The sequence below is a fragment of the Lycium ferocissimum genome, chromosome 2 (assembly GCF_029784015.1).
Source record: "Lycium ferocissimum isolate CSIRO_LF1 chromosome 2, AGI_CSIRO_Lferr_CH_V1, whole genome shotgun sequence".
NCBI lineage: Eukaryota > Viridiplantae > Streptophyta > Magnoliopsida > Solanales > Solanaceae > Lycium > Lycium ferocissimum.
The window spans coordinates 49,484,380-49,502,353 of record NC_081343.1 but is presented as its reverse complement, the minus strand read 5'-3'; the positions used below and the strand labels follow the sequence as shown (position 1 = coordinate 49,502,353).

Here is a 17,974-nt window from a genome sequence, read left to right as displayed (position 1 = left end):
TCATAATCCAAGCATTTTTCACATTGACAATAGCAAAACCAATCCTCAAACACATCATATATTTGCAATAAGACACATTTGAAAAAAAACATCATTAGCTTGGAGATGAAGAAAGTGGCCGGCCTCGTCCCATAGTAAATCCTCTGGTTCCGTCAGGCATTTTTGGACCAGGAGGAGGTTTCGATGGTTCAACCGCATGACTGGAAGTAGTAGTTCCATGGCCTGGCGATGTTTAAACAACAACTATGATCAACTTCAAGGGAATAAGTAGGAAGCAAGAGAAAATAAGTTGTCCTTGGAAAAATACCATGTCCATGTATGCCACGCTTGTTTCTCCTTCCACGACCTCGGTTTCTGGTTGGCACCCTGGGCCCATTTTTCTCCACTTGTGCATGCTCCACAATGGTCCCTTTTGATAGAAGATCTCCTTCCTGCAATGGAAGAAATATTGAAAGAAAACGTACTTAACTTCCCCAGAAATTTCGATCTTATTGATTCTCAAGAAACCATTAAACTGTAGAATATTACAATTGCTATCAGTGAAAATGGCAGCCAGAAGATTATTTGTCAAGCGAACAACATAAGAAGACAATTCAAGATCAAGTGTTGATCGGTTTGACAACTGGCACAGTGGAAAAGAAATGAGACAAACGGAAAAGAGAGGGAACAAACAGCAGGGATACTTGTTTTACATTGACCCTTTTGCTTTTAACAGTGACTATGCTTACTCCCTTCCTTTTTTCCTTTCATATGCAATCAAAACTAGTCTGACTATCTAACTCTATGCTCACCCATTCTTTCATACTTGGTTTTTAAGAATAATTCACAGCCTAAATCCCATTGGCAGACGTGTTTCAAATGAAGGAAACATTTTGTGAGAATCCATAAATTCCCCCTTGAACTTGTTATCGGTTACACCCTTAAACTTTGCAAACAACCTAGTGCTCCCCCAGTACTCATTCAAAATGTATCTCACACCACCAGAGTGATGATGTGATAGAAATAACCAAATGGGAATAAGGGGGTTTATACAAGCACTAACAAGTGTTGTTTACACCTAATTTCCTTTGTTCCCCGTTATTTATTTTGTCTTTATTTTCAGCATAGACTTAGAGCTCTTCTCTTCTTTTATAACCGAGAAATTCCTGAGCGCCAGTGGCGCACAGTTCAAAACTTGGTGGATAATGGAATCACCGCTCTAAAATTAAGAGTTCTTCTATATTCTTTTTTTTCTCTTTTTCTTTTAACTGTCAAAGCCATGCCCTGAAATTTTCAACTCAATCTAACCTTTCTCTCTCTCTAAGACCTTGATGAGGCTTTAGGTATTGGAAAAGAACCATAGAAGTCGATTGAAAAATGGCGGATAAAGCTTTTGGTTATTTATGTAAAAATGGTAGAAAAATGGAGAAGAATTAGAGGAGTCTGTTGTTTTTTCCATAATGGATGTGAGTGATGCACGAGTAGACGAGATGAAATTGGATTTTGTCTCATCGATGAAAAAGGGTCAGGTTAAGGTGAAGTGCACTGGTGGCATGAGAGAAGAAGATTTTGGTATTCTATGGTTGTTCAGGGCATGAGAATGATTGAGGGAGATGGAGAGTTTCATTAGTATGTTTTTTGGTGAGCTTCCTAGGAATAATCTTTGAGAGCGTGGAGTGATGTTGTCATGGAGAGTGCCCAAAATGAGGTTACGGACGTGCAATGTGTGAAGGAATATATGGATGTAGAGATATTTTCAATGTATCAATGAAAGAGCAAGTGAAACAGAAAGTATCTAACAACATAACATACAAGAAGGTCTTTAAATAGGATTTTTTTTTGAGCTCATGAAATAAGGGAAGTTCTTATTTGTAAATAATCATTATGACATACTTATTAAGAATATATACTTAACTATTGTATTGAGTTTAAACAACAACATCCTAACTTCCAGCCATCAGTTTTCATCTACTTCTTCCTTCTTTTATTTTTCCATTTATATTTCTTAAGGTACGTAATATGTTTAAATATAAATAATCAAGTAGCATTCATCCTTTGTCTCGCAACACCTTACTCATCTGCTTTCTAGACACTAACACGAGTATACTACTACTCAGCAACTATATTTGGACATAAATCTAAAGATTGAAAAAGAAATTAAGATTAACCTCTTCATCTTGTGAATCAACGCGATGTTCGCTTGAATGGTTTTCTTCATTAACTGCCAGATCAGATGCTTGGATATTGTTATTCCTATCGGAATCTTGATCTCTCCAGCCTTTCTTACTTTGGCCAGGCTTGTTCTGAAGAGAAACATAACATGTTATACTGCATACACCAATCACAATATTATTCAGTGTACAGGCCAAAAAAAAGGACAAGGAGACAAAACAAATTACTGTTTTCATGAGAAGCTTGACTCGCAAGCCAAATCTCCAATCCTGTTCATCATTCAAAATGGCCACCTGTAAAGCCACCACAAAATGAACGATATCAGATTTATTGAAATGACACGGCCAAAATGAACTAGAATAGGAACCTAGCTTCACACTCACAGCTTTTTCAGCAGCTTCCACTGTGCTATATTCCACAAGAGCATGCAACTACAATGAGAAAAAAGAAGAAGAAATAAATGTCCAACCCATGCATGAAGAAAGAACATAATGCTGCCACCTCAAAGCTTCTCGTTATGATGCAAACACAAACAGCAAGACCAACTGGACCCTAAACGTGATGATATTTCTCATGAACAACTAGGAAAACTAAATTTCTAAATGTAGGTCAACTGTTTTGAGACCCATCCCATGCTTCACACTAGTCAGATCTTAGATGCTCTGACGTAGTATCTGTAGTTACATACCTTTCCACTGAGCAGCTTCTCAGCAGTAGTGCATTTTCGGGGATCTCTTTCAGTGTGTGGATCACGGATGGTAATATGCTTTACACTGGAAGTTCAAAAAATTTCAATGCCCATTGTTTCTAGGAAAATAACAGCAGTCAAAAAGAAAATAGAGTAAGAAAAAGAAAAAGAAACATACTTCCCAGCCTGGCCAAATATGCGCCTAAGGTTATCCACGGAACGATCCTCAGGTAGATTTTCCACCAACACGGTACAAACCTAAAACATGGTAAGTAGAAGAATTACTTCATCCCAACTATAGTTTAGATTATATTATCGAGTTCCCATAGAAGTATATCAATACCTTGGGATCTTTAATCTCACTTAATGGAAGAGGATGAAGTCGCTTCACCTTTCCACCATCAGGACTTACAACCTCCAGAAAAAGAAAAAAGAACAAAGAGAATGAAAGACATAGCATAGGACTATTTACATAAAGACAAATGGATTAAAAGGGGTGTGAAGCAATATTCTTTATAGTCAACAAGAAGAAGTTAGACTTACAAGAAAAGAAGATTCCCTAAGTGCAGCCGATATTATTGATGTCTCCCTCGTAAGCTTCTTGACTTTTCTAAAAGAAGCAATTACTTTCACCGGGACTGCAAGAAACAGCACTCAGTTGAGATTTTAAGATAAGAAGGTAGTGGAGTGCAGCAGTATAGGAGAGATACTAGAGGATACAAAACATAAAACCCTTACAAGAATAAGAGAACGTGGAGAGGGAGTAGGAAAGCAATTTGAAGGCAGTATCATAAATAACTAAATAAACTCCAACACTTACCAAACCCTTCCTTGTCTCTAGTCACATACTTCAGCAGAAACTTGTCAGTAGGTAAATTTTCATCGCTGAAGTAATACTCAACCTGCAAGAGGTAGAATTTCAGCTACATGCTTGGTTATGTCAATTTTCATTTACATCTGAGAACTGGATAGTGGTTGGAAGCAAAATACTGCCATGTAGTTATATGCTACAGATTTTAATACTAATATTTAGCCACTAAGACAGAGAAGCAAACCTATATCTACCAAGGACTAGTAAAATGCTAGAATTATCGAAGATAAGCTCTAATATCTGAAGGTTGTACATAGCAAAATACTCTTATGGTAATACCCAAGTATGTACGCAAGCAACAAATGCTCATTAACTAAGTCTTTACAACTTAACTTAAAGAAAGGTTTCAGCAAGAGATAGTGAAATCATGCATCTTGCTATACTTCTGATAGATGCAGACGATCTTTTACAAGTATCACACAGAAGTCCAGCAAACATTATCCTATAATTACAGTTCCTTTGCAACTTTCAACAAGATGTTGCAAGAACTACAATAATACATAGCTGACAAACCTATAATATCTCAAACAAGTTAAAAAAAATCAATTTTTCCTCAAGTTCTATTCATAGAATTAAGAACCACACGAAGAACTTGACAGGGACATCCAAAGATCAAGAAAAATATTTATCAATCAGATTCTTTTTACTATATATCAAATGGGGAAGTCTCAGAACATACCAAGCATTTCCCATTTATACCTCCACTGTTTCTACCATATATAGCAAATATTTCTAACTTTCAAACATTAATCAGCTAATTCAAGAACCCTAAGATTTTCACTTCGAAAAAATTCAGTCAGCATATCTACAGTTAGGAAAATTCTGAGAAAAATTGAAAAGCATCTTGCCCATCAAATCAATTACACAGCATCATCAAAGGGACAAAACTTGACTTCAAAACTTGACCTTTTAGCTTAAACCCTAAAACTCATCAAATAAAAAGGGACCTGCTTGACGATCTTGATACGAAGATCATCGGTGAGAACAGTGGGTGTGACTTGGGGATGGAGTTGATCAGACGGCTGAGAAAGATGATCAGAGTCAGGCGATCCAACGGGTGATAAATGAGGATGATCATCACCATCATCATGCGGTGGAGATGGAACTACTACTACTCCTTCACCGTCAACTTCCATTATTATTTCTTTAAAGGAGAGAAAGGAGAGAAGATATATGGAAAAATCAAAGGAAAATACACATTATTTTCTTTCCTTTTTTCCCCTCCTCCTTCTCTCAAAAGACCTTTTCTGGAAATAGGCAACTATATATAGGAAAGATCTATTGATACGAAACTAGTTCACCCTTCTTTTTTTTTTTTTTTTTTTTTTTTTTTAGCTTTCGTTACTCAAAGTGAGTCATCTAGTCAAAATAAAAAAATAAAAAATACATTTAGTCCATTTTAGTCAGTTTAGTCCAGCTTTAAAAATTCACATCAATTTACAGTTCATTTTAAATTCTTTATAAAGTACAAAGTCTTTCTCAAAAAAAAAAAGTTAACTTTATAAGCCAATCCAAACGGGCTCTTAGGTCCAGCTTTAAAAAAAAATAGTTTTTAAATTCTTTATAAAGTACAAAGTACTCCTCCAGATAAAAAAGAGTATCCACTTAGAGCCCGTTTGGCTTAGCTTAAAAAAATAGTTTATAAGCTGAAAACAGCTTATAAGCCTAAAAAAATAAGTTGGGCTATCCCAACTTATTTTTTTGAGCTTATTTTAAGCACAAAATAACTTATAAGCAGGCCAGCCAAACACGCAAAAAAACTGAAAACAACTTATAAGCTAAGCCAAACAGGCTCTTAGTCATTTGACATTCTTTAAGAAAATACTAATTTTAACAAAAATAAGTAATTTGACTAAACTACTGCTAATTAAATAAGTATTGGGATTTAATCACTTAACACTCAATAAGGATAATTTTAGAAGAATAAGGTTAATTGTTTCTTGATTTGGTAAGTAAACACTCTTTTTTAATAAAAAAAAAAGGAGGGGGGGGGGGGTAAGTAGACACTTTTATTTATTCAGAGGGATTAATATTTTCTAAAAAAAAAATTTCTTGTGATTCTTGTACTGCGTTCTTGCATTATTTCGGTGTTGTTACTGTTTCCTTCTCTAAATGTTATGTAGTGCTAATAGGATCCTAATTGAAACCCTAGAAATCAAAAACAAAAACAAAGCGGAAATTGAAAATAAAGAGAATTGGGAATGAGAAGATTAGAGATAGATCGAATAAGACTCAATTGATAAAGAAATTCTAGGTAAATTTAAGTATGTGAAACCTAAACCCTCTAAATTGATTCCTATCAATGAACCACTACTATTTGAATTCAATAAAAGGAGAAACAACTTGAATCCACAAAGGTGCAACTCCAATTGAAATCAACGGCCTTAGGTTTGCAATTCCAACAAAGGATTAACACAACTAAAGCTATAATAACTAAGCTTAACAAACTATCACTCATAAGAGGTTTTCATCATAATTCAAGGTTGGTCTAAAATGAAAGACTAAGGCATCTATTTATACTAGGTCTATTACAACAAAAGCCCTAAAGTGGCACTTTGCGAAATTAAATCCACATGAGGCCTTCAATACTCCACACGCCCAATAATTGCAAACCTTAGCCTTGAATTGTATTCCTAGCCGTGAGTTGCAACCTTTAGCCATGAATTTCACTTCTAGCCCTCCTTGCACTCCTAGCCACTTTGTGTAGTAGCCTCTCTCCCAAGCTATCATCCAAATGTCATATGCTCTCTTATGTGGGTTCACAAGAGGGTCCAACGTTCCTATTAGTATCCACATGCCTTGGATGTAAGTCCTTGAGAGATTTGTGCCATTTGAGATCATATTATCCCCCCTTCTTGAAAAGCATTCGTCATCGAATCCGTACCTTGCAAAAGCATAGGGAAGACAAACAACAACATGGACCTCATGACACGAGGGTTAGTACATAAGATAAAAATCCTATAGTCATGCCAAGGACACACAAACTTGTGGTACAACCAAGTATCAATGAATATCATCAATAGAATTTCCACACATGAGGTATCAAGAAGTTGATTCCTTCACATATCATGAAACGAGGTTAAAGAAAAGAAACCAATGGTCCTAAAACAAAAAGTATGGAATGCTGCATTAGTTCTAGAAGTTATGAAACACATTAGATCCTCATTTCCCAAACAAGATCGACCTTTTATAAGGCTAAATGCTACATCTAAAGCAAGGTCATCCCAACCCAAAATCCAATCCATGGCACTAGTTCCATCCCAAAATGGTCTCACCACCAAATCATGACAAGAGAATATGACACCGGGGTCATAGACAAAAGCATGTCTCAAGTCATTTTGCATATATCCTCCATGTATGTCAATTCTTAGTTGGAGTAATATCACAAGAAGAGAATCACATGCAAAGAGATGGTACGGAAAGGTATCACACAAGAAATGAATAGTAATTTGTAAACAAGTTTTACCCTTCCTTTTAAGACAATCCTTTCCAACAAGCATATTATATTCCCTCAAGAGGAGGTTCCCATCACAAGGGAAAGGGTCATCACCCCATAGCGGATTCCCATAGATTTTGTGAACCCCAAATATGACTACATTTTTCATGACACATGACATAGAATTATGCACATCACTATCAACAATCATGTCACTATCAAACAAAACATTATCCTTAAAGAGAAAATATGCAACTAAAACATGTGAATTAAGGCAAGCAAATCCACTCTCAAAGGGAACAATAGATGCACAAGTGACAACACTAGGTGGATGCAAATCGATCTTGTAAAAAGACTCAATTCTATCATAAGGATCAACTAGTGTGTGAGCACTCTCAACAAGGACATCATCATTAATTAGCATCGACCCAACATGTTCCATAAAAGATAAAACTTTATCATTACTCAATTGGCTATTAGTCACAACATATTCTCCCAAGTTCATTAAAGTGTAAGGATTAGCTTTGTTACCATGTAGCTTATGTTCATAACCTTTGTCACCTTGGTCAAGTTCCTTGCATTGGCTTTCCTCTTCGGAGGAGGTTTGAAGTACTTCACTTTCCCAAGGAATTTGGTAACCTTCAGGCATTGTTTCTTTTGGATGATCATCTTTATGAGTACCTACAAAAGAAACAAGACAACTAGAAGAAGTAAAAAGGTTAGAGGGGTTAGCATGAGTTGGTGACAACTCCCTTACATCACTATACTTAACCTCACCTCTCAACATGCCATTCGAACAAAAGTTTGGTTTGGCAACCATACACCTTTTACCCTTCTCTTGAGTTGAACCTTGTCCTTCTTGAGCAACCAAGGTCTCCTTTTTACTCACCCCGTGCCCCCATTTTGAACCCTCTCACAAAGTTCCTTCATGATTCTATAGTCTTCACGGGAGTCAATAGAGCAAGGATGAATTTCTTACCATCCAACACAAACGAGTACTTGTTGGATCTTCCACTATGTTGAGCATCCCTATCAAATTGCCAAGGCCTCCCAAGCAAAAGGTGACATGCTTGCATTGGTACCACATCACATAAGATTTTATCTTGATACCTACCAATGCTAAACTTGAGAATAGCTTGCTTGGTGACCCTCATTTCACCACATTCATTGAACTATTGGAGTTTGTAAGGACTAGGATATTTTTTTGTGGGAAATTTCATGTTTTCAACCAAGAATTGGCTTACCGCATTCGTACAACTTCCACCATCAATAATCAATGAACACACCTTGTCCACTATCTTACATCTAGCATGACATAGATTTTCTTTTTTATCAAGCTCTTTTCTAGCTATATCACCCATGGCTCGTCGCACTACAATAGCAAAGTTCATTTTTTCTTCCATTCTCTCTTCATCATCACCATCGGAATCTCCCTCATGCTCACTCTTTTCCTCCTCATCATCACTACCAACCCCGCCCTCATTTTTCTCATCGGTTCGGTACCCATCTCGTAAGACCACAATTGTCCTTATATTGAGACAATCACTTGAAATATGTCATATACCTTGACACTTGAAACATTAAGCGGTAAATGGACGAGGGAAGTTAAGTTTAGCATTGTTACCTCCTTTTGCCTTATCGTCAAACTTAGCTTGAGGAGCTTGAGTAGTGGTCTTGGGTTTTTTCCAAGTGGATGGTTTCTACTTATCTTTACTTTTTCCCCATGATGAAGTTGTCATATCCTTTGCTTTGTACGATTTTTCTTCTTTCAAGTCCGACTCAACCAAAGATCATAGAAAGCTTCTTATAGACTCTCATAAGTTTGTAGCCTCATGGGTTTGGAAATTTCACGATTCAAGTTAGCCATAAATCTTATGAGAGTATAGTTCAAGTGCTCCTCTATGTTGGACTTCATCCTCAAGTTTTCAAATTCATCAAAGTACTCTTCAACACTCTTGGAGCCTTGTTTCAACATGTACACCTTTTTATGCACTTCTTGATAGTATGTAGAAGGTAAATATCTTGTTTCCATGAGCTCAATCAATTCATTCCATGTAAAAAGATCAAATATATATTGTTAAGCCCATTCTCGTTTCTTATATTCCCACCAAATCGATGCATATCCCTCAAATTGGTGAGGGATACCTTGATTTCAAAGCCTCCGAAATGTTGTTGGTGAGGAATATCCTCTCACTTTGCAACTTCCTGTCACGTCCCGAACCATGGCCTGGGCGAAACACGGCATTCGGTGCCATACTGCATGTGACCGAGCGAACCACATGGCTTGCTGAATCATCATGAGGCATACATAAGCGAAAATATAGCATGAACGTGATGAGCTTTCATAAACATGAGATGTCATAATAATTTAATGAAAATACTTATTTAAATCACAAATGCGGAAATAACATGAGTTGAGCCAAAGATGACTAAACACCTTGCATGTCTAACATAACTAAGCTGACTAGTCTATGAAACCTCTAATCGTGAATCCTGACTGAAAAACATACTTGCTGGGACAAGGCCCCCAGCATACCTTTAGATGCAAAACTAATTAAGAAATGACAATGTCGAAACCCCGAATAAGATGGGGCTCGCGAATAAGCCGGTACGTGCGGATCTGCGAAGCGAGGCGTCGTCGTGTAAATCCGTACTGCGTCGTGAAATGCGGGCCCCGGCAATAAAAGGGGACGTCGGCCACATTGAATGTACTAGTATGTAAAAACAATCGAAAGAAATAACATGGGACATGGAATAACGTGATAAGAATCGAAAATCTGGACATGAGCATGAGCATGAGTACATGTATATATAACACAAGTAAAACATGATAAGTAGGGAGAGCATTTCATAAACCGACATGTGATATCACCACGGGTACGTGGAGTCGGTCCTCGCCGCGACCGGCGAGCCTCATCCTGCCGGGGTATAAGATGGTATCGTGCCGATGGATCCGTTCGGTGTAAAATTAAGGTATCGTCCTAACGGGCGGAGCGATCCTTGTCCTATGGTGGCTACATGTTTCGAGCTTATCCGAGCCTTCTCGGTAATTCGTGCAACTCCCAAAAAACATGAACATAATATAATTGGCTAAGAAGCCCATGACTTTCGTGAATTAACTTGTACTTGTCTTGTAATCATGATTTCACGAAATAACTTGTAAACATGGTTTCATGAAATAGCTTGTAAACATGGTTTCATGAAATAACGTGTAAGCATGGTTTCACGAAATAACTTGTAAATATGGTTTCATGAAATAAATTGTATTTAGTATGTATGTATCTTGTATCATAGCATGAAAGTAATTATATAATACAGTTGCATGAAAACTTGTAGATATGTAGGATATTCATGAAATAATCATCTTATTTAAAAACATGCATGCAAGAACCCATGGAATACAAGATATGGGTTTTCATAGATTACGGACGGATTCTCAATAATCATAAAGAAATATTAAGAACTCAATGATGGAATTACAACAATTCATACGTAATATAATCATGGACATGGACCTAGGGTTATCATGAGCATGGTATAGAAACCCTAGTTTTAGTAGAAAATCATAATTTTATGGATTATGAGGCATGGGGAAGAACAATGATGTTCCCACACGTAGATAGTAACTACGTACCTTAGTCGCTCCAAAACTTGAATTAAAGACTTGAGCTTTGAAGAAGATTTTCAAAATCTTGAATTCTTAAACCTTGAGATGGGTTTTCTTGAAAATCCTAGTTTTAGAATGGTAATTTCTTGTTTAGATTACTAGGATAGGTATTGGAATTGTTTTGGAATAATTAGAGTGGGCTTACCTTGGTGTTCTTGATGATGGAAGAGGGTAGGAAGTCGTTCCAGGGCTTGAAGGAATGAAAAATAATGACTTGAACTGGTATGGACGAATATATACTGTCCTGGGAAATTGTAGTTTACGTCCAGCACGAGTCTTTGGCCGTATTTCCCCGATTCGGGTCGTAAAGGCGAAATACGGTCCGTATTTGCAATACGGACCGCACCGCGTCTCTTCGGTAAAATAGCCATAACTTTCTTTGCTCAGATGTCCGTTTGACCCCCATAATATACCGTTGGAAAGGTATTTCAAAGCCCTACAACTTTCATCAAGGAAGTTTTCCCAAGTTTTGAAATACGGGCCGTAAATCGAAATACGGTCCGTATTTAACCATGTGACATCAAAATGCCAAATTCCAGAATGTTCAGAAATTCTTGGTACCAGTTTACGACTTGCTTTACGGACCGTATACTGAAATACGGTCACTGTTCATGGGCGTAAACCCCCATATTACAACTGAACAGGGAAATTTCAATTCTCTCATTCTTTATCTGATTTTCTAAGTCTAAGATCATGGTCAAAGCTTAGGTCAAAGATACGAGGTGTTACACTTCCATTCAAGGAACTCTTTCGGATCACTACTCCCATTGAACTTAGGAAGTGTTACCTTGATGCTATTCAAGTTTCGCTCATTATCACCATGAGCCTCATGACCTTGCCATGCCATCTCTCTCGGTATTCATGACCTTAGAACTTAGCCTCATGGCCTTGAAACCTTGCCAAGTCACTTTGTCTTCCTCTGTCCCAATTATCCATCGCTCCACGTATTCCTCCTTGACACTTTTCATCCCACCACCTTTCTTGTGGCATCTTTTCATCCTCCACTTCATTCAACGGGTTTTGGTATTTATTTTGGAAGGGATCTTGTTGTTAGTTTTGTGGAGGTGCTTGTGGAATATTTTATGGGGTTCTTTGTGGTATTAGCTTATTTTTATTTATTTTGGTATACTTGGGGATAGGTTTGTCGATAGGTGTTTTGGAATGTGGGTGGTTGAGGTTGTAGAGCTCTTTGAGTAGGTGAAGAGGTGGTAGGGGGATAACACAATATGTGTACGGGTGTAAAGGTTGGGGTAGTTTTCGTGTTCTTACCTAAATCTCCTTCAACTTGAGAATAGGGAGTGCCCATTCTATTTGAGGTCTCAACTTACACTACCTTCGTCTCCAAACTTTCTATCCACTTCGTCAATCCTCCCATATTCGAAGTCAATGCCGCCAATTAACTAATGATTATGTTCAATGAACTCACTATGTATGATGGTTCCTCCCCATTTTTAGTACGCTTTCCTTGATTAGACATTATAACCTACAAAACTAGCAAACGATGTTAGTAGTAAAAGCCTCACTCACTCATATTGAACGCTCTATCCTTACCACAAAACCTAGTATTATCTCTAAAGTTGGAATAGTAACTAATTATCCAATCAAGTCACTCGGTTGCTAGCTTCGTGAAAGAGTGGATTCTTGTTCGAATGAATGAAGGATGACTCAAAGTAAACGGACGAGAACCAATAAAGATTCAACGAGATAAAAGAGAAAAAGCTTAAGAAGAATTAGCACGAACGAATTAACGGACTCAAGAACTAGTTAACAACAGATCGATTACAAGTTGTTAATTAGTCAGAAGAATCAAAGAAAAGAAGTTAAGAAAGAGTCAAACCGTTTTTGACACTTAGAATTTTTTTTGGAAGTTTTCTGAACCTCATGCGTCGCGGGTCTAACGCACATGAAACACGCTTCTGAAGTTGTGCAACACGCGCCCTAATTTTCTGAGATTTATGCAAAAATTTGCCTAGGCGCGTTGGGGGCGCATAGAGGGTGTGACGCGCGTCTGCCCACGAGCGTTGCTCAAGCAATGCACGCATTCCTGTGACATTTTTCTCGAACTTTATGCTGATTATTCTGACTTTTTGATGACGTGGGGCCCCTCCAAACTTTGTATTTTTCTTTTTTGGGCTGGTATAATACTTTTTTCCCTTGTACTTGAAAAAACTTTGGATCAAAACTTCATTTTGGGTTTTCTTCTTAACTATGAAGATATGAAGATGCCTATGAACTTGAAGAACACCCAATTTTCAAATCAACTCCAAATCACCCCATTTTTTCTCCAAATTGCAGATCTAGACTCTTAATGAGTAGTAGAACAAAGCTCAATACTAATTAAGGCCAATTAAACCATCAATCAACAAACTCATATCTAACATCAAAATCAACAAACAACAACTAATTTTCGATTTTCGATTTTTTTTAAAACTTTTATAGATTAAGAATGAAGAATTGATGGAACAATTCCTCTATTTTGCTCTGATACCAAATAATAGGATCCTAATTGGAAACTCTAGAAATCAAAAACAAATCGAAAATTGAAAATAAAGAGAATTGGGGATGAGAAAATTAGAGATAGAGTAAGACCCAATTGATAAAAGAATTAGAGGCAAATCTAGGTATGTGAAACTTAAACCCTCCTAACTGTTTCCTATCAATGAACCACTACTATTTGAATTCAATAAAAGGATAAATAACGTGAATCCACAAAGGTGCAACTCCAATTGAAATCAATGGACATAGGTTTGCAATTCCAACAAAGGATTAACACAAATAAAGCTATAATAACTAAGCTTAACAAACTATCACTCATAAGAGGTTTTCATCATAATTCAAGGTTGGTCTAAAATGAAAGACTAAGGCATCTATTTATACTAGGCCTATTATAACAAAGGCCCTAAAGTGGCACTTTGTGAAATTAACCCCACATGAGGCCTTCAATACTCCACACGCCTAATAATTGCTATTATAGCCTTAATTTGCACCCTTAGCCTTGAATTGTATTCCTAGCCACTTTGTGTAGTAGCCTCCTCCCTTATGGTTTCCTCTCCAATCTTCCCTCAAGCTATCATCCAAACGTCATATGCTCTCTTATGTGGGCCCACAAAAGGGTCCAACATTCCTCTTAGTATCCACATGCCTTGGATGTAAGTCCTTAAGATATTCGTGCCATTTGTGCCATTTGAGATCATATCAAGTGCTTCCCATTCCGCATGTGTTTTGTGGTGATATTGCTTTTTTGTTTTCTTTTCAACTGCTTTGAACTGCTTTACTTGAGTTAAGAGTCTTTGAGAAACGGTCTCTCTATCTACGAGGTAGGAGTAGAGTGTGCGTACACTCTACCCTTTCTAGACCCCACACTATGAGATTACACTATGTATGTTGTTGCTGTTGTATTTTTTGAAAAATATATATCAATGATGTATAATATAAATTATGATATGATTAATGCGTCCCTACTAATGTACGTACTGCACAATAGGTCAAAATTTACAAATGACCTACTGTATTTAATGTAGTTGAAAAGTGATTTTTGTACGGGTTGGGGGTCGTTTGGTTGCAACTTTCAAGTATAAGGTATTATAATACCTACGTAAAATTCATCACTAGCAATGCAATGCTTGGTTGGCATTTATATTTCGCACAAAATCCATCATTAAAAATGCAGTATTCGGGTGTGATTTTTGTTATCGGCATAAATAATAGAGTACTTACATAGTTATTGATCATTGGATTACTGACTTTACATTACAATTACTAGAGTATTAATTTCTACATAAGTTGTATTTGAACCAAATGACCTCTCAGTGCACAAAAGGACTTGAAGAGCCTTATCCGTCCTATGTTAAATTTTGTAATATTAACATTTCTTATAATTTACGATATCATACTTATAACTTTTGTTATTTCGAGTTTATTATTCTTTTAATCTAGTAATGTTAAAAATATACAAATGATTGTTTTATTTATCCGTCCTAATGCACGAATGCAAAGTAGGTCATAATTTACAAATGGCTATGGTGCATAATGTAGTTGAGCAAGTGACTTTTTTTTGGGGGAAGGAGGAAGTGACCTTTTTTTTTTTTTTTTTGTTAGTTGAAGTGTTTAGAAGTATTTAATGAGCCATTCGAATCCATTGAAACTAAGAATTATACACTTTTTCCCGGATTTTTTTTTTCATTTTTTCCAAAAATTAGTGTTTGGCCATAAAAATTTGAAGTTGTATTTGGAATTTGAAAAACAATCAAAACCTTGTTTTTCACCTTTTTCACAACCATAACCTTGTTGAAAAAGTACATTTCAACAACAAAATACTATTTGCAAAAGCTATAGTCAAACACAACTCCAACTTCAACTCCAAAATTCAAAAAAAAAAAAAAAAGTGAAAAAGTTTTTGGTTTCTATGGCCAAACGCCTACTAAGAGTACAAAGGCGTTTTTCACAATTGTAGTGACATGAGTGTCACCTCTATAAGGAAAATGATTTCATAAGAGAAATTAGAAATTAAACTTTATAAGTTTTGAATTTTATGTCACGGTATTGGATCTTAATAATTAGGTTTGAATTTATTTTGTAGACATATCTAATGATTTTTTAAACACAAATACTAAATTTAGACCAAAGCTTCATCCAAACCCACATGTTATATATTACCTCTGCCCCTGCATGATTTCTCTTGAACATTGACAGCAGTGTCAAGACTTAAATTGGAGATGTTACTTTTGAAGAAACTTACCTTGAGGGTAATGTCGGAGCCTCTGCCTAGCCCACACCAAGGCGAGGCACGTCTTTTCCAAGGTCGAATGTGGAGATGATCAAGAAAAGTGAATGCTAGGGCTTAGAATACTCAAGTAAGATAAAGCCTACCTCGAACTTGTTGTCAAGTTTATTAAAGAAGAAAACACAGATGCCACCCTCTTAGGATTATAATTGAAGACGGTAAGTATTTATTGAAAGCCAACAAAATCTCTAGCAAGCATATTTGGAGGGAGGCAAATCAATATGTAGATTTTCTGACAAATAAAGATCACAAACACGAAGAAGATTTAATAATTTAAGAAAATGCATTGGAGGAAATAAAATCTCTTTTCCTGAAAAATTAAGTCAGAATTCTATTTACAAATTTCAATGTACCAAAAGAAAAATCTCTCTTGAGGCATTGAAAGCATCGCGAGATAAAAAAAACTACCTACACTGGATGTTTACACAAAATCAATGCAATTTATCATGGTTAAATGTATTAATGAAGTGAATCTGTACATTAATTAATTATGTTTAAGTGATAGTGAATCGGCTAGTGGGTGAAGCCACTAAAGCAGTTGCTTTAGGTTTCAACCTTTTGAGGGCCCCAATTTTTACCCACAATAGACTTACTATATTCGCACATTGCTTGCTGACAACAGCTTCATTAATGACAACAAAGTCACTCAACGAATCAAGTAGAGCGACTCTGCTGGTAGTCATTCAGGCAAAGAATCACATTGAGAAGCTATAGTCCACACAAGTGTTATAGATTCGCAACTTTTACCCTTTAAACTTTTAAGACTACAGTTCAAAAATCTTTTATTCTTCTTCTTAGACATCGTGTCAAGTCAAATTATCACATAAATTGAAACGGGACGATAAATTCTTTATAAATTAAATAAGTAAAGATTTTGATTTTTAATTAAGTCTGGTTTTCTCTCTTTACTTTTCCTCAATAGAAAACGTGTAGATTTTATTTTTCTTGAATTCTCTTAACAGTCAATCTCCTTTTATACCTTTATCATCAAAATGTTTAATAGTACATCTTCTGTAATCAATTTCTTGAGTCATACATTTTATTATTTTAATTTTCTAGTTTTTTCATCTAATGTTTATTAGTTTTCATATTCTTACTTCGCAGGTAAATATATATTTCCCTTTTAATCATCTACTATAATTTTAAATATGTCAATTAAAAATAATTACATTACTAAAAACATATAGGATCTTAGCAGTAAACAAATATTACTACAAATTTAAGAGATCTATTAGTAAAATGGAACAGTTCATCTGACAATGATTTTTCAAAGGATAGATTCTTCCTAGTCTAGCAAATGGACTAATGTTGATAAATGAATTGGCTATATTAACAATTAAAAAATTATTAGAAGAAATTGATTATAAAACTTTTTTTTACCATTTTACATCTCAAAATGCCAAGAATATAGAATTAAAATAAAGCCAAATATTAATTTTTCAAAAGTATAAGGCCTCCGATTAAATTTTGGCTTTAGGCCACCAAACTTATTGAGCCGTCCCTAGTGATAGTTGGTCTATATTCAAATACATGTCATGCATCTATTAGTTTATTGTAAACACTCTGTATGGGTAAGTTTTGGCCCTTTCAGGAATACTCCTAGAAAGGAGAGAATTTATCACTTCAAAATCGTATTACTACATTTTAACAAAAGTTAATAATGCTACACTTATTCTAAATATTCCAATTTTATGCTACATGTCATTTCGAGTAATGGAAAACTCAAAATCCAACACAAATTATATAGTCTCTGTCTCAGTTTACGTGATATGGTTTGATTAAGCACGGAATTTAAGAAAAAAAAAAGACTTTTGAAACTTGTAGCCTCTAAAAAATGAGATATTTGTGTGGTTGTATATCATTTCATTAAGAATAAAAGGAAATTTAAAGTTAAATAGAAATATATTTTTCTTTCTGGAACAAACTAAAAAAGAAAGAAATTAAACTTTAAAAGGTGTCAAGATGGATGACTTGAGAACTTTTACACATTTTTTGGTTTATTTTTCCTTGATACTGAGGTAGGTTTCAATATGCCACTTTATCATCTAACTAGTTACGGAAGGCCCGTGCTAAGCCTGGATCCAAACTCAAAATATAAAAATAGAAATTCTTATTAAATACATATAACGTGACACATTTTCTACCGCATAATTAATTTAATGTATTTCCAAGTTAATGATATCTTATTGATAAGTTTTATAATTATTAAATTTTCTTCGTCACACAATTAGATGATTTTTAATGAAAAATTTATTCATGAGGAAGAAAGTTAAGTAGAAAAATTAGTAAATCTCAAAGGGACACAATGACTCGATATCCTATACTAACATTGATTATGATAAAGTATGATAATTACAACTTGCAAAGCTCATAAATCA

General features: G+C 35.6%; 1 protein-coding gene across 2 annotated transcripts; it reads right to left on the bottom strand.

Annotated features, from left to right (window-relative positions):
- LOC132042517 (la-related protein 6A) lies at positions 1 to 4,963 on the bottom strand. Of its 2 annotated transcripts, XM_059433037.1 has the most exons (11): positions 4,658 to 4,963; positions 3,660 to 3,741; positions 3,383 to 3,477; positions 3,183 to 3,254; positions 3,018 to 3,097; positions 2,840 to 2,924; positions 2,535 to 2,582; positions 2,379 to 2,444; positions 2,148 to 2,282; positions 308 to 431; positions 1 to 222 (listed from the first exon to the last, which is right to left on the bottom strand). In XM_059433037.1, the coding sequence occupies exons 1-11, from the start codon at positions 4,844 to 4,846 to the stop codon at positions 95 to 97; spliced, it is 1,104 nt and encodes a 367-aa protein (XP_059289020.1). In that variant the 5' UTR covers positions 4,847 to 4,963; the 3' UTR covers positions 1 to 94. The 2 variants fall into 2 exon arrangements, with proteins under 2 accessions (XP_059289020.1, XP_059289023.1); XM_059433040.1 differs by lacking the exon at positions 3,183 to 3,254.
- Positions 4,964 to 17,974: the final 13,011 nt, after the last annotated feature.